Genomic DNA, 26342 nt, shown 5'->3' with positions numbered 1-26342 from the left:
AATCACTTAATTGTAATCCCCAAAGAAAGACAGGAAACCAACTGGGCAAACTTCAAACTCTGCATCTCCATGGCTGATGTTAAAGCAGTCTTCAGATCTCCACTCCTTTTTCATCTTTGTTGACTGCAACAAACTGCTTTCTCCTGGGCTGGTTCCACTCCCTGTTAGCAGCTTTCCTCAGCATGTATCCCATCAGCATGTATACCATCTCAATAGGTACAGAAAAGGCATTTGGCAAAGTTTTATTGTGCCTTCACGATAAAGGTCCCAAAGAAATTTAGAAGGCACATACCACAACATAATAAATACTATATGTGGCAAACCTGTAGTCAACAATATACTAAACAGGCAAACACTGAAAGCATTTCTTCAAAATCTAGAACAGGGTAAGGGTTTCCACTTTCTCCACTTTTATTCAGTATTGGGCTTCTAGTCCTTGTCCAAGCAATAGACAAAGAAAAGAAACAAAAACAGATATAAGTAGAGAATAAAGTCAAATTACCCTTAACTACAGATGGCATGAATATGCTTAAAAGACCTTAGAGCTCCCAATAGAAAATCCTTAGGTTTGACAAATGTTCTCAGCAACGTTTCAGAACACAAAATCTTCATATAAAAGTTTGTAGCTTTTCTAAATACTAATAACAACTTTTATGAGAAAGGAACCAGAAATACACACCATTCACAGTAGCTTCAAAATTTAAAATACCCAGAAAGGATATTAATTCTAGGCAGAGAGCTGATAGGATTCTACAATAAAAACTTTAAGACATTGAAAATAGAAATTATTGGCAGAAAGAATATTGTGAAAGTGGTTACATTGCCAAAAAAAAAAAATAGTCTACAGATTCAAGGTAATTTTCATCAAAATTCCAGTAACATTCTTCATAGAACCAGAAGAAAAAATTTATAAAGTTCTTATACCCCAAAAAGCTTAGAGAGTCCCAGACAAAAAGAACAGTACTAGAAGTATTATAATATCTGACCTCAAAATATACTGCAAAGCCATAGTGACAAATACAGCACTAAACAGATATGTCTGCCAATAGGGCCCAACAATAAACCCACACAGTTACTGCCATCTAATTTTTGAAAAAGGCATTAAAAGACACACTGGGGGTGGAGGGGAAACTCTTCAAAATGGTGTTTGGAAAACCGGCTATCCACATACAGAATAATGGAAGTAGACCTTTATCTCCCACGCTGTACAAAAATCGATTAAAAACAAATCTCAGACTTGACTATAAAGTGCTGAAACTGATAGAAATATAGACATGGGCAAGAACACTTAAAGGGACTCCCGCCACACAAGAGATAAGAACTGACAAACAGCATTACCAAAATACAAGGGTTCTACACAACTAAAGAACTCTCAACAATGTGAAGAGACAGACTACAGAATAATAGAAAGCTTTAACTAGCTGTCTGTCTGACAGCTAGTTAGGGGTTTAATATCTACCATATACAAAGAACCGAAAAAAATGTGAACACCAAACCTCCACATCTTCCAAACACAAATGGAAGGCTGAGATAAAGAGACAATTCTCAGAGAAGAAACAGATGGCCAATAAATATTTGGAAAAATTATATATATTATAAATATATAATTTTAGTCATCAGGGCAATCTAAATTAAGACTACTTTGAGATTACATCTCACTCAGCTAGAATGGGGCACAAGTGCACGCACACACACACACCACACACACACACACACACACACACACACACACACACACACACACACACACACACGGTGGTCAGTGTATGGAGAAAGAGAAACCCTTACTTATTGCTTACTTAGTTTGGGGTATTAACTGGTACAACCACTATGGAAATCAATATGGGAGCCTGTCGCCACCAAGAAGTAGAACTACCATTTGCACACTTTTGCATCTAAAAGACTCTAATTCCTATCATAGAGACACTTGAGCGTTCGTGTTTCTTGCTGTATTCTTCGCAGTAGCCAGGAAATGGAACCAGCCTAGATGTCCATCAACAGATGTCTAGATAAAGGAAATGTCGCTTACAGAGTGGAGTTTTATACAGTAACAAAGAAAAATGAAATCATGGGATTTCCAGGACTTGGGGAAGATAGAAATGGAAATGTCTATATGTAAGAGAAGTAACCCAGACTTAGAAAGACAAATATCACATACCTTTTCTCTAATAAAGGCCCTATATTAACATTTTTATGTATGTGTCTCTAATGTGGGTGTGGTCATAGGTCCCGGAAGTAGAAGGAGGACCATGAGAGAGGAAACAGAGGGTCTTAAGAGAGGTGGATGGGGGAGTAGGTAACAGAATACATGTGCTATTGAAGCAGAATCAGGGGGGCAGGGGAAGGAAGAGGAATGACAGGAGGGGAATGGGGAGAATGAAGTGGGGAGTGGGGTTTCAAAGAAAGTATGTTTGAAATTGCATAATGAGATCCATCATCTTGCACCCTCAGTTTTTAAACTCTAAAAAAGAAATGATTGTTATCTGCTGCATGACATTAGTCTCAGCGGTGGAGTTTACAAGCATGCAAATCGGGAAGCATTCTCTGTATTAGTTTGCTTCTCCGTTGTGCTAAAGCACTGACCAAAAGCATCTTGTGCAGGAAAGGATTTCGTTCAGTTTACAGACCAGTCTAGCATCAAGGGAAGCCAAAGCAAGAACTCAAGGCAGGAAGTGGAGCCGAGACCAAGAAGGAATGCTGCTTACTGGCTTGCTCAGTGTGCATTCTTACACAGTTCCTGACACCACCTGCCCGCCCACAGTGGACTGGGCCCTCCCATATTAATCATTAATCAAAAGAACCCCTTTCAGACATGCCCACAAGCCAGTCTGATAGAGATTCTTCAACTGAAATTTCACCTTCCTAGGTGACTCTATTTGTGTCAAGTTGAAAAAAACCCAGTTAACACACCTCCCAACAGACTCTCCCTGGAATTCTGTTTTACTTTTCCAGCTGTGAGAGCCTCTCTCACTGGAAGTGGGGCAGCAGTCCATTACTTTTCTCTTGCCTAGCTGATTCACTGAAGGACACACTCTTTGGAGCCATGGCCAGATACCACAATGTACTCAGAGCACTCATGGGACACAGAAGGCCCTGGGATGAGAGTGATGTCTGACACTCTCCCCAGCTCTGAGTTGGACACTGAGGTGGCCCAGGTCTCTGTTGCTGCAGAAACATACAATAAGCAGAAGTTAGTGGCTGGGTAAGGAGAGAGTTCAGAAACACAAGATACATTGCAGGCAGGGAGTGGAAGGAGGAGGCGACATTCCTGAAGTGAGAATGAGCCTTCTCAGACATCCTGTGGAACGTCCTGGAATTGTCCAGTCTGTAGCCTATGGCCAGCTTGAGTCAGAAATGACCACTGACCTGTCTTACATAGGTTTACCTGTGACCTCAAACCTCAGACCCTGTCTGGGGACAGCACAGCCTTGCCCAAACACTGCCCTAGGTTAGAATCCAGAATCAAGTTGTGGTTGGTTCTTGATAGGATTTGGAGGAATATTTATGTGCCTTGGACTTAGACTGAGTGTGTAACCCTAAATACTGTGTAATGGTATTTGCTAGTGGAGTCTTGAAAAAGAGAGAAAGAAGGAAAGAAGGAAAGAAGGAAAGAAGGAAAGAAGGAAAGAAGGAAAGAAAGAAAGAAAGAAAGAAAGAAAGAAAGAAAGAAAGAAAGAAAGAAAGAAAGAAAGAAAGAAAGACGGACGGACGGACTCCGGGCTAAAGAGATTGCTCAGTGGCTAAGAGCATGGACTGCTCATATGGAAGGCCCAAGTTCAGTTCTTAACACCTTTAGGTGGCTCACAACTGCCTGTAGCTCCATGTCTGAGAGATCTAGTGCCCTCTTCTGGCTTTAATACACACAGAAGTCCCACCACCTCCCTACACATAATTAAAAACATGTCTTTAAAAAGAAAAGGACTCCTGGAAGCCCCTTGAATCCCCTTTCCATGTGAAGACATAGTGTGACAGCTGTCTGTGAACTGGGCGGGGGGGGGGGGGTGCTAACAAGCAACTGGGCTGATTGGTTCTTTCTCTTCAGACTTCTCAGCCTCTCAAACTAGAGACAATCCTTGCTGTGCATAATTCCTTGTTATAATGACCCAGGGGGACAGGTCCTTTATTATGCCCAGCCACAGACAAAAAAAGGGCACTGACTCCCTGATCCAACATCATCACAGAGCTGGGTGGCTTGCAGCTGTCATGGCCCTCAGACTGCCCTTTGTACTAGGTCAGTAAGTCCATCCAAAGGGCAGCAGAGGGCAGCAACACTCCATGGTAGATCTGAGAGGACAGGCTGATAAGGCCACCTTCTAGAGAGTAGGTCACACCAGCCACTAGCAATTTCACTTATCTTTTATCTTAATTTTACAAGTACAGCTTTCCAGGAGGGCAAGATAGGAGGCACATCTTTTCTTTACCTAAGATGATGTGGGACCCCAGAAGAATGAATCAAGGAGAAATTTCCAGAAAGGCAAGTATCTAAGGAAAGGAACCTGGCTAAACAATTTGAGACTCACCAGACAAAGAAAGGTTTTTCCTCCCTGGTTTGGATTACCATTTGAATCAGTTGCTGAGGACCTCCAAGGCTTTCCCCCTGCAGAGGCAGGGATAATGAGATAGAGGTTAGTGCCTACTGGAGCCTCCTGACTCTGTCCAGTTAGCCAGCAAAATGCAAGGAGAGGTGGGGGTCGGTACATGAAGGGGATGGATGGATAGTGATCTCGGGTGCCTTACACTAGAAGCGATGCTCAGGAGTTCACCCAAGGGACAGGACTCCCCCCAGCAGGCAGTGGATGGGCAAGATACAGGGAGGAGTCAGGTATCCGGTTCTGTGTGGTAAAGACATAGATGTCTTTAGTGTAGGGTGAGTTAGGCACAGGAGAGTCTGAGTAGTCAAACCATTCAGTGTGATTGAGGACCTAGTGACCAAGGTGGAGGCAGGATCCCTTCTGACCTCAGCTGGTCCCTTCACCTCATTCTTACTTCTCTATTCCCAGAACAGCCCAACCAGCATGACAACCATGGAGATAAGAAAACTAAATGACCGAGGCCTGGGGTGTGGCAGGTGTAGAGATGTGCATGGTTACTGAATTTACAGCAATAGGAAAGGGCCAGGGCAGAGGGAGGGAGCTGTGGGTATCATCAGAAATCAGTCCTAAAGAATGGAGAGGATGGGGGTTCCAGGGCCTGGGATGGTGAGAGAACATGGAGGAGAGGGAGACCCAGGTTGACAGAAGGAGTTCTCATGGGGTGAATGGGGCTTCTTTCTCCTTCAAAAAACTTGAATTTGGGCTCATGGCCATGGATGTGTATTGGGCAAAGATGCTGTCTTCCTGGAGTGAAGAGGGACACAGAATCCCCACGGGGACCGAAGTTGTCGAGGATTGCCCCTATTATGACGGTAGAAGAGACTGAGGCACAGAGAAGCCCAGGCCGTGGGACTCATGAGCTTCTGGAGCACTAATCCTCACTGTGTCTGCTGGTACCACTGAGGCACAAGAGCCCTTCATCTGGCCCGGGGCCCCCATGGGCATGGATCCCTACTGATAGCCTGTGCTCCCACATGCTTCAAGTTCTAGCCTGAGTATGCACCTGTCACTGCGCTCCTTTGCACTCCCAGAAGCACCCCATAATACTTTCACATGCTTTTCTGTCCCTCTTTCCTACTTCCCTGCCTCCCCCTACACCAGAGCTTAGATCCCTCTGTGATTTCCTCTGTGTCCCCAAGCCCCCCCCCCCCCCATGCCTCTGAGAGATAGCGTTTATGAACTCAACTGCAATCCCTACAGTCACTGTCACTCGGGGCTTCCTCTGCTTCTCATACAGCTGCTGGAGACCCCAGACTCACCTTTCACTTCCATCCTGGGTGGTACAGACTTTCCCCGCCCTGAGCACTCTCTGATCCCCAAGGTGTATAGCCTCTTAGTCTTGGAGCTTCGTATCTTCCCTCTCAGATGGCAGCCTTCAACTCTGACTGTTGGAACTTCCTTCTGTAGATGCTCCAGCTGGGACCTCCTAGAAGTACCCAGACATGTCCTGGAGACCAATCCAAATAGCACAGACAACTGATGTGGAGACAGGGTGCCCCTATGAGCAGGGAGTTGGGGACATATCAGAAAGGAGGCTAGACACTAAGGCTTCACATCTGGCACCAGGACATAAGTCTCCCTTCTTCCCCCCTTCTCTAAGCATATACTGTAACATATTTGTGTCCTGGCCCCATACGTTGGGGTGAGTGTGATAATAAAAATAAAACACATCCAGGCCAGTAAGAAGGCTTGGTGGCACTTGTGGCCAAACATGACCACCAGAGTTTGATTTCAAGGACTTGCAACAGTGGGTTAAAGCACCTGCCATCAAAGCTGATGACCGAGGTCTGTCCTAGGTTCTCAGAGTGGAACAAGAGAACTGTCCTCTGAGTCCTACATGCAAGGCATGCGTACCATCACACAAACAACTGAATATTAAAACAACATAATAAAAAAGACAGTCACTGCTAGCCCTTGGCATGACTATGGGCGGTAAATCCTGAGGAGTAGCAAACCTCCTGGGCCAAGCAATATTGCCAAATTTAATATTTCTGCTCTCCTCAGGCAGACAGAATCAGGCTGCCTATTCCTAGAAAGCACGACCCTGGCCACATAGAACTCTCTCCTCCTAGAAAGCTCCCTGACGACATAGAACTATCTCCTCCTTGCTAGGATAGAGGGCAGGAATGGGGAAGACAGTCTGGTATCCTAACTGACTCTCTACAGGAAATGAGTGTAGCTCAGCTACTTTGTAGTCCACCCAGGTCCCGCATAGCACTGTACCCTGCTCCTGGCTGCCTTTGCCTCTTGAAGGTATACATGGGAACATCATGAGGCACTCCACATGGTGATGAAATCTCTCCATCAAAGACAACTTAATCTACTTCACTGACCTGCACAGATCCCGGTGAAGATTCTCTTTCTTTGACCATTGGGGAAACTGAGGCTGGAATGGAGGCCTCCCAACTAGTCCAAACTGAAAACCCAAGCAGAAAATCTTCATACACTTAGCTCTTGGTTGATATTTAAGAAGCTCCTCTAGGTGTCTCCAGGCATCTCTGCAGTGACCTGCAGAGGTCTCCATCCCCTCATGAAGATGAAGGTCGGGCACAGAGAAGGAAAGTAGTTTTAAGCACAGTGGCCAGGTCTGAAGACTGGTCTGAGTCTGCAGCTCTGCATCCAGGACGATGGAGGCTGATGCTTCCTGGGGGGACTATGAGGGATTTGGCAGCACTCTTGCCGGGATGTAGCAGTCTAGGGTGTGGAAATGGGTGTGTGTTTGGGAGGAAGTAGTGAGGAGCTAGTGGCCCTAGGGGTGGGATGTCCCCAAGGACTTCTTCCTGCCACCTGCAGACAGGCACTCTGAGGACCCTCTCAGTTTATGATCACCTTTTATGACTTCTTTTTGCACTTCAGCTGGAGTGGTACAGGTGGGCCTTACCCATATGAGGGATCATAGGGACTCTAGGAGGTGTTGAAAGGACATTGACAGCTGCTCTGTGTGTGTGGGGGGGTGGGGGGGCAGCATTGCCCAGAGACAAAGATCCTGTGAACATTATTTAAGGCCAGAGCCTTCTGGGATCTGAAATCCAGAGAGACAATCAACATACCCGACAGACAGGGGCTCCAGGAAAGAGTGAAGGAGCCTGGAAGACCCAAACAGCTCTGTGAATGGCTCCTTCTAGGACCCTGTCCTGATGAAAATATAAAGCAGCAACCACCGCTTTGATTATGGCCCCTCAGCTCCTGAAGCTGGCAGGTGTCAGAGCCAACCAAGGGTCTGCAACTCCCACTACACCTAGGGTTGGAAGAAGGGCCCTTAGCACTTCAGGAGGTTAGGATGGCTTCTCCCCTCATTTCTCCTTTGGTCTTTTCCCCATGCACTCCCAGAGATTCTTTCAAGGGGCACAGATAAAGACAGTGTCCCCTCTGGGTGCCTGCTGACCTCTCAGTTGGAGATAAGGCTTGGGGCAGAATTGAGGGGTGGGACACATTCCTAACCATGGAGGGAGAATTCTGGGTAGAGAATCCCAGGCAGTGGAGGGCATTGTGAGAGGCAGGCCCAGTGCTGCTTTCATGGGTTGTGTGCCCATAGGACTTACCTGACTATATGGGCTTGGCATGGTTTCTAGGTTCTGGGGAGACAGCAAAGAAGCCCTAAGAACAAGAAATAAAGCCAAAGAGGAGGTCTTACTATACTTGATCTATTCTCAAAAGCTGGCATTCCAGCATAATCCAGTTCACGCAGCTTGTACGGTACTGGAACACCCCAGTGACCTCTCAGGGTCTCAAGTGCTGGATCCATATTGCAGTAATTAGCCAAGCATTCTCAGACAATACTGGCTTTTTCTTTCCCTTATCCAGTCTAGTCTGGCTGACACCCCAAACCTTACTGCTTGCCTATAGTTTCCTCACTGAAGCAAATAATTACTAACCTAGCTGGCTTCCCTGGGACAGAGACAGACACTGTCATTCTGTCTGCCCCATACCCACTTCCCATGGTTGTTTGTTTTTTTATGCATATCTTCATTGGCCCTCTCAACCATGTGCCTATAAATCTAGGTCTGGTTGTCCCTGTCCTCTACTCCGTGGGGCTACAGGCATGAATTCTCTGAGAGCTAGGACCATATTATATAGCCTCCTGGAGGCTTAGCTGAATGGATGCTACCCTCAGGTCCTCCCCGATTCATCAGAGCTCACCAGTGCCAGGGACCTGAGGATACCCAGGCAGCTGAGACAGAACTAGAAGGAAAGTTGGCCTTTTAAAATAGATTGGGGTGGGTCAAAGACAGAGAATGTGGAGGGGGTCACTCAGGAGTGGAGACAGAGAAGGCTAGAGTTGTGGCTCTATGTGCCTAGAGTAGCAGGGAGGGAGTAGGACCACCTTCTCAAGGACATACAAGCCACCCAGGGTGTTGAGCTGTACTGTGGCTCTCAAAGTGGGACAAGACTCCACAAGCTTTGTCTCTGGGTGGAAACCATCTCTCTACTTCACTACATCTGTCCAGAGAGATGCTCCCAGAGGCTGGGACAGGACAAGGGACAACAGTCCTTGGACATTCCAGAAATTCTGGCTCTTCTGCCAGGTTAGGACTTCCCCAGGATGGGGAAGGTATCAGAATGCTGCCTCCCTCTGGGAAAAATCTTTCTATAAACTTTCCAACAACAGATACAGCATCCATCAAGTGGATGATGCAATGGAGCCTTTGGAGGGGTACTTTCCTGGGATATTCCAGAATTCATGGTGGCTGAGTAGGGAGAAAAGAGCCCAAGCCTGGGGTATAGTGATATCTAGATAGAGGGCAGAATATGCTAGGAAAATTCTCCTACAGCTCCAAGATGTCCTTGGGACAGTCACAGGCCACTCCTGCCTTCCCACCAATAGAGCTGCCCTGATGGACAAGTGTGTTAGGTCCACCATTTTCTGGACTAGGCAGGTGGCCAGAATTTGCTGTGTGGCCCATTCCCCTAGAGCAGGAGAAAGCATCCATGTATGGACTGAGCTGCAAGTGGTCTCTTAGATCTCAGACTCCATTAAGGACGAAGGCCTCCCTGAAGAATGTTGATCATCAGGATGGGTCAGACCATCTTAAATGCTCATGTGTCTGTCCCGTGGGATGAGAGGGACTTTGGGGCCCATTTCCTTCCCTCCTGGTGTTGACTTCCTCTTGTGATAAAGATCCTGGGGCAGCCACACGCTTCTGGTTCCCCCAGGGCCCATGTCAAGGGACACTCCCCGGAAACTCCTTCCAGAGGGTTCTCTCCTGGCCTTGTGGGCTGGGAGGCCAAAGAGGGGTCACTCCACCCATCTGGTCCCCACCTCCGCCCTGCCACAGCCCCACTGAGGCCCTTGAGTCAGCAAGGCTGTCTGATGCTATTGCCGCTTCTTTCCATGCGTGCAATCTAGGAATGCCTGCCCGTGTCACCGCCTCCACCCTGATGTCATCTTTCTAGGAGAAAGATACATATCTACCCACAAACTGCATCCCCAAGCCCTTAGAATCCTGCCCCATAAGTGACAACTTTGGCACCTGTAGACCATATCCTTGACGTGAGTCTTGACTCTGGGGCCTCTGCTTTCCTCTTAGCCACCACCCTGCCACACGCTTGGGCTAAGACGAATGCCTTTAGTTCTTCAACATGGCCATTCTGGCCCCCCAGTCTCTCTTTCTACATGATTCCTGTGGTCTTGTCCTGAGTTCCACCTGTTATCTGACCCTCGAAAGCCCTCACTTCTGTCTGGTTTCATCAGTCCACTGAATCAGCTTCTTGGGCCCTAAAGCATGTTTCTTGGCTAGGGGCCCCCTCTCATATCAAGAGGGCACCGCCAGAAGCCCAAGGGTTCTCACAAAGCAGGCAAAACAAGTGTGGCTCATGTTAGATGCACCCTTATGTAAAACCTCCTCCACCTTGACATGTTCCTATGAGTACATATATATCCAACACCACCAGCATACACACATGACTGAAGAGATACACATATGTATCCCCATGGTCTCAAACTTCCTGTATAGGAAGGCTTGGGCCAGATCCCTTGGGCAAACACAAACTCGTGCCGTCTTCTCCAAAAGCCATTGTGAAAATCAAACACTTGTTAGCCCCTTGAGACCATGCTGCCTTTCCAGAAGCAGTTCCTGATTCCACAGAGAGCTTCTGGAGAGGGAGGTGGGCTGGAGCAAGGGGCTGTGCAACAGACTAAGCCTGGGAGAACTTGCCAGGGAAGCGGGGGTTGGGGCGCACGTGTGTGTGTGTGTGTGTGTGTGTGTGTGCGCGCGCGTGTGCGTGTGTGCGTGCCTGGTTATTGTGTTACAGCTAGTTACTATGTTACAGCCAGCCTCAGAGACCCAGGTATCCCATAATGGTACAGATAGCAGTAATGTGTCCTTTTTGAATGGCAGGCTGCTCTGAAGAGGGTAAAGAGGCTCACATAACTCAAAGGAAGAGTCGCTTGGCAAAGGGGGAGGGCAGAATCAGCAGTCAAATGGGAGTAGCCTTACCTGCCCCAGCCAGAAGCTCTAGCCATGCTGTGAATTTTTAGGATTGAACATGCCTTTGTAACTGGGATTGTAGCAGTCAGTTGGGATGGTATCATAAGAGAACATGGTATAGTCTGCCTGGCTTCTATACCCATTGCTGTCATTCTCACTGCTCCCAAGGTGGCAGGGGTGGGGCTTGGCTGGGCAGAGTTTGCCCAGAATGGTCTCCTCAGTGGGAGTCTGTGGAGACCATTATAGAATTGTGTCATTGGGCTGGACCTTATTTAATTAGATAATGAGGTGGACTTGTGAGAAGTGTATATCTCAGAAGGTGGCTGGAAAGAGAACGGGCCAGGACTGGGGCTGGAATGAGCCACCAGAGTAGGTAGAGCTTGCCCAAAGGCCTCCAGGAACAGCAGGTGCTATGGAAGCAAGAGCCCCACTCAGTATCTCCCAAACCCCGCCCCAGCCACTCCAGGCCAGGAAATCCAAATATGCCTGGAGGCCCCTCAAAAAGGAGAGGCTAGCCAGAGGCTGGGTCAGACTGCCCAGGCAGGGTGGGAAAGGCCTTTAAAGCAGCCCGCAGGTGGGCTGCCAGTTCTTGGAAGGGCTTATTAATGAAAACCCCCCAAGCCTGACAACCTGGGGGAAGGCTCACTGGCCCCATGTATAGCTGATAAGGGCCAGGAGATTCCACAACTCAGGTAGTTCCCCCGCCCCCCTGGAGTTCTGTGGTCACCATTAATCATTTCCTCTAACTGTGTATATAAGAGCTCTTTTGCAGTGAGCCCAGTACTCAGAGAGAAAGGCTAAGGTCCTGAGGAGGATGTGGCTGCAGAATTTACTTTTCCTGGGCATTGTGGTCTACAGCCTCTCAGCACCCACCCGCTCACCCATCACTGTCACCCGGCCTTGGAAGCATGTAGAGGCCATCAAAGAAGCCCTGAACCTCCTGGATGACATGCCTGTCACGTTGGTGAGTGAGGGAGAGAGTTGGGTTGTTCCCAGGCCACCCATTGGCCCTTGTCTTGCCCTGCCTTTCAGCTTGGTAACACGGCACTTCCTTTTTACAGAATGAAGAGGTAGAAGTCGTCTCTAACGAGTTCTCCTTCAAGGTAAGCTGCTTCTCTTTTGCTCTTCTCTTTTGGTGTAGCTTCCCGGGTTGCCCTGCAGGGCTGCTTTAAATAGCCTCTTGCAAGGCTTTCTACACTCTTCCCTGCCAGTGGCTGCCAGCGGGAGGGGGCAGAATCTGGGTAGTCAAGATCTCTATATCCATTCCTCTGTAGCAGTCACGTGCACTCTTTTATCGTCCAGAGCCATGCCCCTGTGGCAGTCATGTGCACTCTTTTTATCAAGTGAGCAATAAGTTTGGGCAGAGCTAGCTTTCAAAGGTCAGAGGTCTTCAGGGATTGATGGGAGCATGAGAGTCACTTTATGAGTTGGCCTTGTTGCCTTCAAGTTCTCTCTGTGCCCCGTGACCATGGAGAGAAGGTATTGATTATACAGGGGCACAGAGGGTATTGATTATACAGGGCACAGAGGGGCTTTTGAAATAGTGCTTCCCCACACAGAAGTTTGGGCTCTGGCCATCTCCTTCTTCTAGAATGGCAGCAAGTAGCCTTTGCTTACAAATTTTTTTTTTGGGGGGGGGACAGCACTTGGAACTGGGAACCTCTATGGTACCAGACTATAAACATGGCTGTGGTAGCTGAGGTGGCCTGGACCAGGCAAGAAGAAGGGCAGTGCTCAGGACAGTGTTATGACTAGCCCCAACCTGTACCACTTGGTGGGAGCAGAAGGGAGTAGGGAGAAGTTAGCTTGTATTCTATGGACACTTGGCTTTTGCTTATCAACAAATGGATGCTTCCCACAGAAGCTAACATGTGTGCAGACCCGCCTGAAGATATTCGAGCAGGGTCTACGGGGCAATTTCACCAAACTCAAGGGCGCCTTGAACATGACAGCCAGCTACTACCAGACATACTGCCCCCCAACTCCGGTGAGTACACAGCATCAGGGCCCCAGGTCTTAGTCTGGGAGGGTGCGGCCAGTAAGGAGAGACTTCTGGCTGTAGCTGTTCAGGGCCCCAGTAAGTGGTTTCTGTATTGTTAGATGTTTCCTAGGAGCCCCCCAAGAACAGGCCATAGCTCCTATTCATCCCTAGACCCTAAGCTGAGAAACAGCAGAGAGCCCACTGCTCTTCCTAGGAGGAACCATCTGCCCATGTCACACATGCCATTGTCAGTCATGAGGTCAGAGGTGAGGCAAACCCAAGGAAGCTCAGGGCCTGCCCAAGCCCAGGAGAGCCAAGAGCCAGCACCCAGATGCCACTTCCTGGCAGGACTTTCCTGTAAGGATGCCTGTATTCCATGGATACAAGGAGGAGGCTCCTAGAATGGGCAGACACCCCAAACATTCCTATTTCCTTTCCTCATCAAAGACAGTGAGCCTTGTGTCTTTTTAGAGGTGAGGAGATGCCTCAGGCTGGTTGCTTGCTTCTCGGTGGGAACCAAAGAGGCAGACCTGAGACAGTCCTTCTGTAAGGGCACAGTCCCTGGGTGCCATTGGCAGAGCTGTGCATGCCTTAGGCAGCACACGGGCAGCTATAGTGTCACCTGATCCTTACAAATGGGCTTCTGGCCTCTGAGTTCTCAGCAGCGAGAGAGAAATACACAGTTCTTTCCCCACGTGGCCCACTTACCTGGACTCAAGTGCTGTTTATTTTTTTCCATTCCCTCCAGGAAACGGACTGTGAAACACAAGTTACCACCTATGCGGATTTCATAGACAGCCTTAAAACCTTTCTGACTGATATCCCCTTTGAATGCAAAAAACCAGGCCAAAAATGAGGAAGCCCAGGCCAGCTCTGAATCCAGCTTCTCAGACTGCTGCTTTTGTGCCTGCGTAATGAGCCAGGAACTTGGAATTTCTGCCTTAAAGGGACCAAGAGATGTGGCACAGCCACAGTTGGAAGGCAGTATAGCCCTCTGAAAACGCTGACTCAGCTTGGACAGCGGAAGACAAACGAGAGATATTTTCTACTGATAGGGACCATTATATTTATTTATATATTTATATTTTTTAAATATTTATTTATTTATTTATTTATTTTTGCAACTCTATTTATTGAGAATGTCTTACCAGAATAATAAATTATTAAAACTTTTGTTTGTATAGTTATCTGGTTTATTTTGAAAGGGGAGAAATTTGGGCATAGGTGGAGTGGGGGAGCTATTGGGATATGGTATTGATGAGAGTCAATGCTGTCATGGCCAAAGGGAGGTGAAATCAAGGCCTGGGTCCAACATCAGCCTGGGTGGGGGATCTCACAAGCCTTGGTGGAACTTCTGGGGTGCTCAAGAGCATCTGTCCCAGAGAAAGGTTCACCAGGAAGTTGAAGTAACCGGTTCACAGACATGGCTCAGAGAAGGGGTGTCATCCTTTCTAGGAACTAAGGGACTTCTGGAGTTGGTGGACAAGCGTCTAAACAAGAGAATCCTAGCATTCAGCAAAATACTGTTCCCGTTTGAGATCACAGACCCTGTGTCACTATTCTGCCCTCACACTTGGGGCCTCAACAACTCTTAAAGTAAATCAGCAAGTAGACTAACTGTTCGGAGAAAAAGAAACTAAACCACAGGGGTCAGATCTCAGCATATTTACCCAACTTTCCCCCCAGTGGGTGATCTTAATCTTTATCAGTCAGAATGGCAGTATGGTGTATGTTGGGGCATAGCTCAAAGGTGGCACTTTTCTTATATTTTTGGTTGTGAGCCTAACCTTTAACGACTGAGCCATCTCTCCAGCCCAGGTGGCACTTTCCTTAACTGGTTTTTATTTTTCCATTAAACTTTGACTCTCATGGGTATTTTCCACTAAAATCCATGGCCTTGGGGCTGAGAAATGTAGCTATCTTCTGTCTTTGTTTGACAACCAGGCTTCCCCCATTTATTACTCCGAGTTCTTCCTAAGGATCATCAGGGAGGGTGAGTGTGTTCCCAAATCTTGGGGGTGGGCAGTGGACCCAGCCTTCTTGCAGGTAGCCTGGGGAAGCTGTCTATCTGCAGTTTAAGGCCCTCACAGGTGCTAGGATGCAGTGATTGCTCACTGCTCCCTGTGTGCCAGCTGCACATGATGGCTCAGTCCCAAACAGACACTTGCCATAGGCAAAAAGACCTCAATGCCATCTGCAAATAAAAATTCTTAGAGCAAGCTGAATTTTAGCAACGAGGAGAATCCATGGGGTGTGGCATGATATTAAGATGCAAAAAAAAGCACATCTTACCCAGCGATAAGGTCCCCTCTGTCTTCTTCCAAAGCCATCGATAACTGATAAGCAGCATTGATACTTCCTTACACTTTTTTTTTTTCAGAGCTGAGGACCGAACCCAGAGTCTTGCGCTTGCTAGGCAAGCACTCGACCACTGAGCTAAATTCCCAACCCCGCTTCCTTACACTCTTGTGTATGTCTGTGTGTGTGTGTGTCTGTGTGTCTGTGTATACACACATACATACAGGTGCCTTCCACTGAAAACTCTGTCAAGCAAGCCAAGCTCAGACTTCCTGAGTCACCTCTAAGACTATGTTTCTGACTTTTGTGCTCTGGGGATCAGAAAGGCATTGTTCTCCAATGAAGGTAGCCACCATGACTTCCCAGAAAAATCACATGGCTCTCTGTGCTGAGATTCAACAAGAACTGTCTGTCTGCTGACAAGAAGACATACCATGTAAGTCTGACTTTCCTTTAATGTCCACACACGCCTGTGGCCCTTTCAAGATCGGGTTTCTCTTGTTTGCAGAGGTACTTCAGTAGACTCCAGAACACCAGTGAGATAAGAAGAGTTTAACTTCTGTGACCTTTCTGGCCATAGCTGAAAGGGGAGAGAGGGATTGCCTCAGTCGGCAAACAGTGGAGATATGAATGAGAGATGCCAAGGATTTGAGAACCAAACCCCTGGCCCAGTCAGTAGATGAATCAGTGGTCAGGTGCCCGACTTTGCCAGGTTTTCTGGCCACTGCCCCAACATAACCCCCAGATGCAAGAGGAGATGAAAGCATCTATTGCATTCACTGCATAGCCTGCAGGGTCCAAAAGCCTCCCATAGGAGAATCAGAATTAGGGCCTTTGGTCCAGGGCTCCATCAGACCAGGGTGAGCAGGGGTGGGTGAAGAAGGGTATCTGTTAGCATCCTTCTGTGCACACCTGCCACCCCCAATGCTTCTAACCCTGTTTCAGGGGCTCAGCTATAGAAAGTTGACAAAGGACTTCATCTCTACCCTGAAGGAATTGTCTGATAAATACAACACGCAGGACCCACACATACCAAAGCTTTATAAGAACATGAAACTCCTTTCAGAAATCTGCACAAAGCTGGTTGTAAGTTGCTGTTTGCTTTAGGGGAACCTGAGACTGACTCTATTTGCTTAGGATGCAGCCAGGGGTTCAGTGAAGCAGAGGGCCTTGTCTGAACACTACTTGCCTCCTCTAAGATGGGAGATTCAAGCCATACAGTTATCCTTTGAGTCATCTCAAAGCTAAAAGAAATCTCCTCATTAGCAGGGTTGGAGGATGGGAAGTAGAAAGTATGGGGGGGGGGGTGGAGGGTCAATTCAAAGGTACATCAGGGGGCCTCTGTCTGTGGCCTCGTCTGAACCTTTTCTAAGTATACCCAGAGTCCATGTGGGGCAGGTCAGTGACAGCTCAAATAGACTGGTGAGTGACTCTACTGGAAAAAGGAAAGCCTGTCCAAGCCTGTTTCGGGTTGCTATACCCTTGGGGCCTCTTCTGGGATGAAGAGCCCCTTGGGGAGCTTATGATGTGAGGAGAGCTGTAGTTTAGAGGAGCACGTGGAGACATGACTGAGCTGTGCTCTCTTCGTGCTCTGCTTGCATCGTCCCGTGCACTCCTATCTGCTTACCCTCAGGACCTGTTCTGGGGCAGCACTGGGTCCTGTCTCACATTGTTTGCTTCACAACTCTCTATGGTCATCAGATTCCAGGCCTCAGTGTTGTAGGTGACATCATGCTCCTGTTCAGACAGAGCGGGAAGGTCTCCCTGAGTTTCTTCCTAGGAGACAGGACCTTACCAGACAGTCTGTGGCTAGGAAGACAAGATTCCCTTGTTTTGTTTTGTTTTGTTTTTGTTTTGTTTTGTTTTCCTGCTGCAAAAAAGATGACTTTAACTGTGTGTTTCTTCAGCCTTCAGATACACCAGAGGTTGTACTATTGAGCAAAGTGATTTCTCCAATTCAAGGAGTTTAGAGAAAGCCTTAAAGAGTTGTCACCGTCTCAGATGGATGGAAATCATCCAGATTCTCCGGGGGTTGAAGCTGATGGGAATGGGATTGGAGGCGTCTCCGAAATTATTTACAGTGGGCATGGGGTAGGGGTGGGAGTCTGGCACTGCACTGGGAGACAATGCTATGGGTGGGCCATAGTGCGGAGCACCTGAGTGATCTATCACTGCTTTAATAAAGCCTGAGAGTGAAAATATTGGATGGAACCTGCTGGGGCCTCATGGAGGGGGAGGGGGAGGGAAGAGCTTCATCATGAAGCTCTTCACCTGGAGTCTTTCATACAAGAAATACTCCTTTCACTGCCTCCTGTTCCCTTATCTGATCCAAACACAATCTTCTCCCAAAGCTCCCTTCCCGGTCCACCAATACCTACCCACCTCCAAGACCCGAGCACTGAAACACCAGGCTTAAATCAGCTCTTCTACAATTCTCTGGTATAGCTCCTGGGTAGCCCCATGGATCCACCCCAGCCTGCTCCTTGGCCCAGAGTGGGGCTAGGAGAACTCTCAAGTGACCTATTGAAGAGTAAGCATAGAGTGGGGCTTGGGCAGGAAGGATGTTCACAAAGCTCAGGGGTCATTACACTACCAGCTCTCCCAACACCAGAAGTGGGTCATCTAATCACTGAGGAAGACCCCTCATCTGGCCTGTATAACTCCTCACAACACTTCCTGGCTATCTGTCATGACAACACCCTCCCCCAACCCCCATAGCCAGTTTTGCTTAGGTCCTGAGTGCTGGCAGCCAAGACTCCCAAGTTCTGACCTCCACCCTTAATACTAACCCCGCCCTAATCATTTGAACAATCCATGGAGGATGCCTGGGTTAGCCTACAATTCAAACAGCTTCCCGTAACTCAAAGCTCTGAGGCCAAAGCCTCAACAATCCAGAATGGATAAGGCTCTACTTATCCTGAAGTATAATTAGTTATGATACAATACCTGCTTACCGACAGGCTGTACCCAGCTATGTAGGCCATCCACACACCTGCCATCCTTACCAAAGGACTCTGGGCCATAATTTCTCATCTCTATCTGGAGATATCAAATACCATAGAGGCCAGAGGTCAGAAATGTGCTCATGAAAAGTTACCTTGGTGTCTCAGAACACTGTGGCTCTGGGTCACACATCACTGGTTGCTGCAGGGTCAGGGGTCTCTTGGTCTGGTTCCTAAAGGTGAGCTCTTGAGTGTACAGTCCTCCATCTTCCTTTACAACTGGCAGTTGAGTCTGGGTAGGAATGCAGAGACGTCTTTCCAGGAGGACCCGTTCCTTTACTTCATTTGCTTCCTATCAATTGGTGTGTGGGCTCCCTTATCTTGAACTCCTGATGAAGCCTGAGGCATCTGTAGTGGACTTGGAGACTAGCATGTAGGGCCTTATTATTTTCACTGCTTGCTATGTGACCTTGGACGAATCCCTTAGTCACTTAGTCACAGAGCCCACAAAGGTAGAATGAACTTTAGCACTGGAGGCCACACCTCAACCTGGGTATAAGGGCTTCAGTGAAGCTGGCTAGCTGCAGAGCATCTGGCTCTCTAGGGAAACACTAAGGTCAGAGATGTTAACAGCACTGCAGGTGGACAGAGGAGCTGAGAAAGGTCCAGGCACCAAGGGGATGAACTATCCCTTAAAGACACCAGTCACTCACTCATGAAGAGACAGACCCGGCAGTGAGGGTCTCTTGAGTTTTCCATGCATCACAGTTTCCTCTCTAGGTGGGCTCAGCTCTGACCATGGTCTTGGGGTGTGTTCAAGGACTCCATGCATACAGGTACTACTGTTCCTGAGAGCAACAGGCCTGAGTCCACAGCATTGGGGTTTAAGAAGATGTCGCTCTAGTGAAAATCTGGGGCTCTGAGCTAATACTCAGTCCACAAGACATGGCCTTGACCTGACATTGCCTGGGTCAAGCCCTGGGCACTTCCTTTCTCTAATAGGCCAGGGCCAGGATGAAACTGCGGCTTCTGTAGGTGGCACTCAAGAGTAGACCTGGCCCTGTAAAGGAAAGTTTGGTTTCTCTGAGCCCATCTTGAGCCCAGGAGGGACAGCAGAGCTGGCTGCCTAAGAGATAGACTCTTCCACCTCTTATGACTTTCTAGAATACAGGAATAGCCCACTCATCCCAGAGGCCTCATGTGTCATCCTCACAGTTATTAACAGGACTCTAAGAAATGCAGGAAAGAAGAGACAGAAGCCTTTCTCACATCGGGCCTCGAGAACTGAACCAGCCCCATGCAGTCTTTGAACATCCATGATATGGTCACATGGTATGGTCCCAGGGAGGTAAAACAGGAAGGAAGATTCACCCGCAAGAAGAGGCAATCCGTCAGTCTATGGTACAGAATGACAAACACTATAATGCCTAATCTTGGTTGTCAACTCATCTGGGAAAGTGGGACTTCAACTTCTCTCAATTTGCCTGTGGGCATATCTATGGGATATTTTCTTCATTGCCAGTTGATATAGGAGGCTCCACCCCAGATACACGATGTCAACCCCTATATAGGTTAACCTGGGCTGTATAAAATGGAAACTGAACAAGCCAATAAGCTATATTTTTCCATAGTCTCTGCTTCATTCCTGCCTTGGCTTCCTTCAATGATAGACTGTACCTTGAAAGCCAAATAAACTCTTTTCCCTGCCAGGTTGGTCCTGATGTTTATCACAGCAACAAAACACAAAGTAGAACAGACACCCAGCTAACATGGCAGCTAGGAGAGGCTGCTGTGCAGGGCCCGCAATGGTACCCATGCTGAAGTGACCCCACATAGGCCAAGAGATGGAACTGGGACAACATGTGAGGAGGGGTGGGAAGAGACCTTTCTCTATGGGGAAAGAAGCTATGTCCAAGGTCAACGGACATCACGGACTCATAGTAAAGTTGCATCTTCAATGTCTCTGCATAGCATCGAAGAAATCCCCAAATGAGTAGCTCAGCCAAGATGGCAAGGGTGAGCTTATAATGGATAATGTAGCAGGTCCTATCAAAGGGCTATTGCAGTGGACCAGATGCCACTCAGCCTGGATACAGGAAAGGGATGTTAAGGTAGGCGTTCTAATAGTGCTCCTGGAGGTGGGAAGATGTCATCTGGCATCCTTACCCCCTATACACACAGAATCTTAGGTGCTGAAGGCCATAAATGTGTAGGACTGGCCCTGAAAACCACATATGCTGTGTTCCTGAGCCCTTCTTATGGTTCCAGACTGCCTTCATGCATAGATGGTTGGTGGCCTGAGTCTGTATGATGCAAGTGGAGGACAGGGAGTGGGAGAGGGCTTAGTGGGAAGAGTGCTTGCAATACAAGTACAGGGACCCGAGTTCAGATCCCCAGTACTCGTGTAATAGGTTGGATGTGGCAGTGGGAACTTTAGACTTGATACTAGGAGGCAGAGACAGGGGAATTTTAGGGACTCTTGATACTCTAGTCGATCAGATAGCTTCAGGTTCAATGAATTACGCTGTCTCAAAAAATAAGGTGTCTATCTACCCAGACTTCTGAGCAAGCTGCTGGTTATGGTGAGGCACGTGCCAATCATTATGGATCAAGTAGCTCCTGACCTGGAACCTTCCATGCTGCTATAGCTAAGAAATACTGAGTTAATTTTGCTCGCCAGCCTCATATTTCCAATATGGGCAGTGGGGAACAAGCAGGAAAGAAGGGGCCCCAGCCCCGGCCAGCCGACCCTGCCACGAGAGGCTCAGGCACTGTGATGGCAGAGGGAGCCCCCATGCAAGCACAGGGAGGCCCCATGCTCATAGCACGCAGGTCTGCTGAGGAGTAGAGTGGGCAGCCCCTAGGACGGGGACTTGGCCCAGGGGAGTCCTTGGGCCTACATTCTCTGGAAGCTCCCCACCTTCACACCTCAGAGAGGTGGGGACTTCCTCAGAGTAACATAGGAGGTGAGCCAGACAGAGTTATTAGCTTTCGAGGGCCCGCAGGAGGACTGCCCTGGGTGCAGACCTCACCCTCACAAACAGCTGACCGATTTCCCTGCTGCATAGAGATCCTGAGGCCTGAGCTACCCGGAAAGCTGCAGCTTCGGGGTTATTTTTCACTGTGGTTTGAGATACGAAGAGTGAGGCAGGTTTCGTGTAGCTGCCACTGATGTTATCTATCACCAAGCAGACCTACTCTGTCAACCTGCAATCAACTGTGACCCTGTCCCTTCCCCTTTGCCCAGGGCCTGTTCTCAGTGACACCCAGGCCTCATTTCAGGAAAGCCGGCCTGCTACATACTGCTTAACTTTTTAAATCATTTTCTTTCTTTTTTTTCTTTTAAATTTTAAGAGTTATTTATTTATTTTATGCATGTGAGTGCACTGTCGCTCTCTTCAGACACACCAGAAGAGGCCATCTGATCCCATTAGAGATGGTTTTGAGCCACCAAGTGGTTGCTGGAAATTGAACTCAGGACCTCTGGAAGAGCAGTCAGTGCTCTCAACCACTGAGCCATCTCTCCAGGCCCTGCTTTATATTTTTATTATCATTACACAATATGTAAAATATACACAATTTAGACTTTCCACAAATACCCATATACATAGAGCCAACATTCAGAGAGTAGATCATTTCCCAATAGGCACAAAGATTACCCACCATCCCACCATGAAATAACTTTGGCTACTCTTGAGCGCCATTTAAGCAGAAGGCTGTATTCATATTGTCTTTTTCATCCGAACTCTTTCTAATTGCCATATAGCATTATATTCTACAACCATCTCACAATTTACTTATTTTTAATTCTTTTACACTTACTTATCTAGTGTGGGAGAAGTATGTGTGTGCCACTGTGCATATATGGTGCTCAGAGACAGTGTGTGGTTCCTGGGTATCGAACTCAGGTCTTTAGCCTTGGTGGTAAGTACATTTTACCTGCTGAGCTATCTCACCAGGCTGACTATTTTACAGTTGATGTCTCCATTTCACTATTGATGAACAGTTAGTCTGTTTCCACCTACGGCTAATAATAAGGTCTCCTTTATTATTAGCGTTCTGTATGTGTGTTTTGGTCCTCAGTGTTCTTATTTCTTTTGAAGATGCTGACTTTGGTGTAGAACTTCTGGTCACAGGATTTGCATATTGTTGGTTTAATAGGGGGCACTAAACATTTTTCCAAGGGAGACCTTTATAAACAAGGTTTCTGGCTAGACACAGCTTACCCCGCTCCAATACTGGGTGTCCTCTCCTGTTTACAGGGAGCTTCCCACACACCCTTACCATCACTGGGAATCTTCCCTCCACTCTCCACCCTCATGCTGCCGTCAACACTTTGACAATTCCAACTGTCACAAAACAAAACACAATCTGACTGAGCCCTGATTCCTGCTCTGGGGGCCACAGACCTGTCCTGGTAAGCAAGGCTTACTGGTGGAAGTGAGGTGTGCACACTGTCTAGAGGCAAATTAGGTAGTTTATGGTTTACTAGCCCATCCCCAACCCCCATCTCATAGCTTAGAATTTGCTACCTTCGTTCCTGGTGTCTCCTTTCAGGAACTCAAATAGGTTCTTATAGAGTCCCTTGACATAGACATGAGTAATTGTCTGAGGCTTTGTATGGCCTTTATTCATGAAACTCGGGCCTCAGAGCCTTTGGGAGACTCCAGGAAATAGTCTGCTTCTACCCAATGTAGAGAGACCAGGCCAAGGAACAGAGACCCTGGACACTCACCTGTGTTCCTCTTGGAAGCCTAGTGGTCAGTCTCCTGTCAGTGCCCTGCTGTGGCCTGTTACATGCTCACTTTCCCAGCCTTTTTTACCTCTGTCCTTATGACTTTACCTTGACCCACCTCACACATGCAGACACCCGACATTCCACAGACTCATCTCTTCTTCTGCTCTCTACATCTGCCACCCATAAATTTGCCCTGAAAGTATTTACAGAGGGCCTTTTGGCTGTCACGGACTGTGGCAGGCACTGTGGAACTCTTGGTGGTGGAGGTGGTCACATCTTAGGGGACTGTCACTTGTGTCACTCTGACACAAGACACTGCTCTCTTACTCTGCCCCCACACTTTCCCTCACACCAGCTCTGAGCCCAGGAACAGAAGCCAGCCACAGTTCTGCTCACCTGCCCATCTGCCTAGAATGCACCCCAGCCAATTAGCTGGCATCCGGCTCCCAGCGAGACAGAGTAAGATCCAGAGAGGCGGGAGATGACCCATTTGGTACCTTTTCCTCAACATCCACTCTGGAGGTTGTTTCTGGTCCCAAAGGTGCACTGTTACCTGTTCTTCTAAGGATGGGGGGTTTCCATCCCGTCCCTCAGGTCTGAGGATGGCCCTCACCTTCTAGGTCCCAGATATGGCTATTTCCCAGTGATGAAGTAAGCCTTTTGCTTCCTCTAATCTGAAGAAACACTCACGGGTCTTAGGGAAATAGAGCAGGAGAGGTCACATAAAGCTTCTGAGGTTTAGAAAATGCTCTTTTGTGGGCTGGCAAGATGGCTCTGCAGGCAGAAGTGCTTGCTACCAAGAATGATGACTTGAAATTAGTTCCCAAGGACCCATGTGGTGGAAGAAGACAAAGATGTCCTTTGACCTCCACATTCACACTTCAGGGTGAGTGAGAATGCACACGCACAGGTGCACACACACATGCACACACACACACACACACGCACACACGCACGCACGCACGCACGCACACAGGCACAGGCACAGGCACACGCACAGAGAAAGAGATAGAGAGACAGAGAGAGGCAAAGCCTCCCGGGAGTCCTAAAAGGTACTCAGAGCATGGGCAGGATGCTGTTATCCATGTGAAAGGTGGGCCCTGAAGATGCTCTGGACCAGGGCCCACAGAAGCTAAGTCTTTTCCCCACTTGGTGGATTTGGGAACCACCTCAAAGGAAGCAGCAGGATGGAGAGAAACCCAGGTCTTTGGCAATCTCTCATACTTCCTCCAGCCTAGAAGCTGGGGCAGCCCCAAGCTCTCAGGCTAAAGATCTTGGCACTTGCCCAGCCTTTTCCTCTACCCAGGGTGAGGTCATGTGCAGGGAGGGGTGATGGGAGAGATGTTGATTGCTACTAGGGCCGTAGCTCCAAGTCAGAAATGACATAACACCAGCGTAACTCACAGTCCCCTTTCTCCCCACACCCTAAGAAAGCCTGGCTTCCAACACAGGTCTCTCCCCCCATGGGGGTTATGTCTGAGCTAATTCTGTTGGTCTTTTCCAGACCTAAACTGAAACAGAAGGTTCTGCCCTCTACCAAGCCTTGGGACAGGACTGTGGGTCTGATAGACAGTAGCACCCCGTCATGGATTCAAATCTCCCTTGAAGTACATCCCATCCAGTGCAGAAATCAGAGGAACTATGTACTTCCTGTTATGCCTGGGCATGGCTACTCCAAAGGCTGCTCTGCCTGTGGGTATCATGGACAGACAGACACTGGAGCTCTGGGAGCAAACTGAAGGGACATGATCTAGGTCTCCAGGCTAAGATGAGTCCCCATGGTGGGAAGGAGCATCTTCCTTTCGAGCCCAGCAGGTTGAGGGCCTACCAGTCACAGGGAAGCAGATGGTGGCTATCAGAAGTCCATGACAGTGAATGAGAAACAGATAAAGCTTAGGGCTCCTGGCAGGAACAGCTAGGTGGACAGATAGACAGACACAGTAGGAAGCCAAGCTGGAAGGGTCAGAGGGAGAGGTCATTTGGGAACTTGGGCAGTAACTTATCAAAACAACAGAAAAAATGGCTGATGAGACAGAGTTTCTGGCATAAAAGACAGAGCGGAGAGGGGAGGCTCCGCAGGCAGCTAGAGTCACAGCACCATCAGAAATGACGTGGCAGCAGGATAACTCACAGTCCCCCTTCCTCTTTACCCAGTAGAATGACTTCTCTAGCCTTTGGGTTCTTTCTCTCACTGGGATAGTTTGGGGTCAGGCACCATTAATAAATACATAACAGTTCTTCTGTCTCTGAATACAGAAGGCTTAAAGGTTCCCCTTTGGATACAGTGATCAGATACACTAAGAAACTCTTGGAGGCCCCTCTATCCAGGTTTGTAATGCTCCCAACAAGTATACATACATACATGTGTGTACACACATTTATGCACATACATGCATGCATGCATGGACACATATTCATGCACACAGTCATGCAGCACATACACACTAATACACACTAATACACACACTACACACACACACACACACACACACACACACACACACACACCCCTCTGGTAAGGGGTGAGACTTCTCTGCTTTGAAGAGACTGTTATGTTAAATTCAGGATCCAGCTGCCTGCCTCAGGCTGGGTTCTCTGCAGACCAGACTCTAAGATGAACACTGGTGTTTGTGGGAAGGAAGGGATGTGGCTGTACTGGATGAGAGAGAGCCCCATCTGCAAGGAAGTCATGATGAGTATCTCAGCTGACCCAAAGGAGGACTCCAGATGGAGCATAGTCTGTCTGTTTCCCTGGGGCAGTGTGAGGACGTCGAGCCTGTGTGTCTTCATGTTGATATGTAACTGGATGTAAGTTGCCTGAGGAAGCGTGACCTCATATATGGCCATTTTCTTCAGCTCAGGAAATTCTCAAGGAGGAATGGCTGCCAAAAACTGCCATCTTCCAATAGACCTTGTAAACACTGGCAAGCTCGTGACTCCTGAAGGGCATTCTGGGTAAGACATCCCAGCACCTGCCACAGTCTACCCCACAAGCTGTTAGGGCCACTCCTTCCCTCTCTCCCCCTCATGCCCTTTTCTCTCTTCTCTTCTCTTCTCTTCTCTTCTCTTCTCTTCTCTTCTCTTCTCTTCTCTTCTCTTCTCTTCTCTTCTCTTCTCTTCTCTTCTCCGTCCCCGTCCCCCCTCCCCTCCCCTCCCCTCCCTACCCCTACCCCTACTCCCTCCCCTCCCCTCCCCTCTCTCCTTCCTTCCTTCCTTGTCCTTTTAAGGGATAATATTAAAAATAAGATTAAAAACAACACACACACACACAAAAACCTTAACATATCAAGCTGAACAAAACAAACAGAAGGAAAAGAGCCCAAGAGAAGACACAAGAATCAGAGATCCATTTGTTCACACACT

The 26342-nt window shown here is 48.1% G+C and overlaps 1 protein-coding gene and 1 long non-coding RNA gene across 7 annotated transcripts in view; one reads left to right on the top strand and one right to left on the bottom strand.

Moving 5' to 3' along the window:
- Window positions 1–907: 907 nt before the first annotated feature.
- Gm12223 overlaps window positions 908–26342 on the bottom strand; it is a 118670-nt gene continuing 93235 nt past the window's right edge. Inside the window, exons 5-10 of one of the 5 annotated variants that reach the window (XR_003949548.1) lie at window positions 18397–18533; window positions 8135–8189; window positions 6926–7008; window positions 5852–6018; window positions 4521–4597; window positions 908–3165 (exon numbers count right to left, since the gene is read on the bottom strand). This is a non-coding gene — a long non-coding RNA (predicted gene 12223). Of the gene's footprint in view, window positions 3166–4520; window positions 4598–5851; window positions 7287–8134; window positions 8190–15732; window positions 15880–16926; window positions 17008–18396; window positions 18741–26342 lie in introns of those variants that run through there. The other 4 variants (XR_003949551.1, XR_879855.2, XR_003949549.1 and 1 more) reach the window with 4 other exon arrangements.
- On the top strand, window positions 11546–14175 carry Csf2 (colony stimulating factor 2 (granulocyte-macrophage)). Of its 2 annotated transcripts, NM_009969.4 has the most exons (4): window positions 11546–11984; window positions 12082–12123; window positions 12882–13007; window positions 13750–14175. In NM_009969.4, the coding sequence occupies exons 1-4, from the start codon at window positions 11835–11837 to the stop codon at window positions 13855–13857; spliced, it is 426 nt and encodes a 141-aa protein (NP_034099.2). In that variant the 5' UTR covers window positions 11546–11834; the 3' UTR covers window positions 13858–14175. The 2 variants fall into 2 exon arrangements, with proteins under 2 accessions (NP_034099.2, XP_006532190.1); XM_006532127.3 differs by lacking the exons at window positions 11546–11984; window positions 12082–12123 and adding an exon at window positions 12138–12499 and having other exon boundaries at window positions 13750–14091.

Source organism: Mus musculus, chromosome 11 (assembly GCF_000001635.26).
Source record: "Mus musculus strain C57BL/6J chromosome 11, GRCm38.p6 C57BL/6J".
In the NCBI taxonomy this organism is placed as follows: domain Eukaryota; kingdom Metazoa; phylum Chordata; class Mammalia; order Rodentia; family Muridae; genus Mus; species Mus musculus.
Note: the sequence above shows the minus strand (reverse complement) of the source record. Positions and strands in the feature narration are given on the sequence as shown.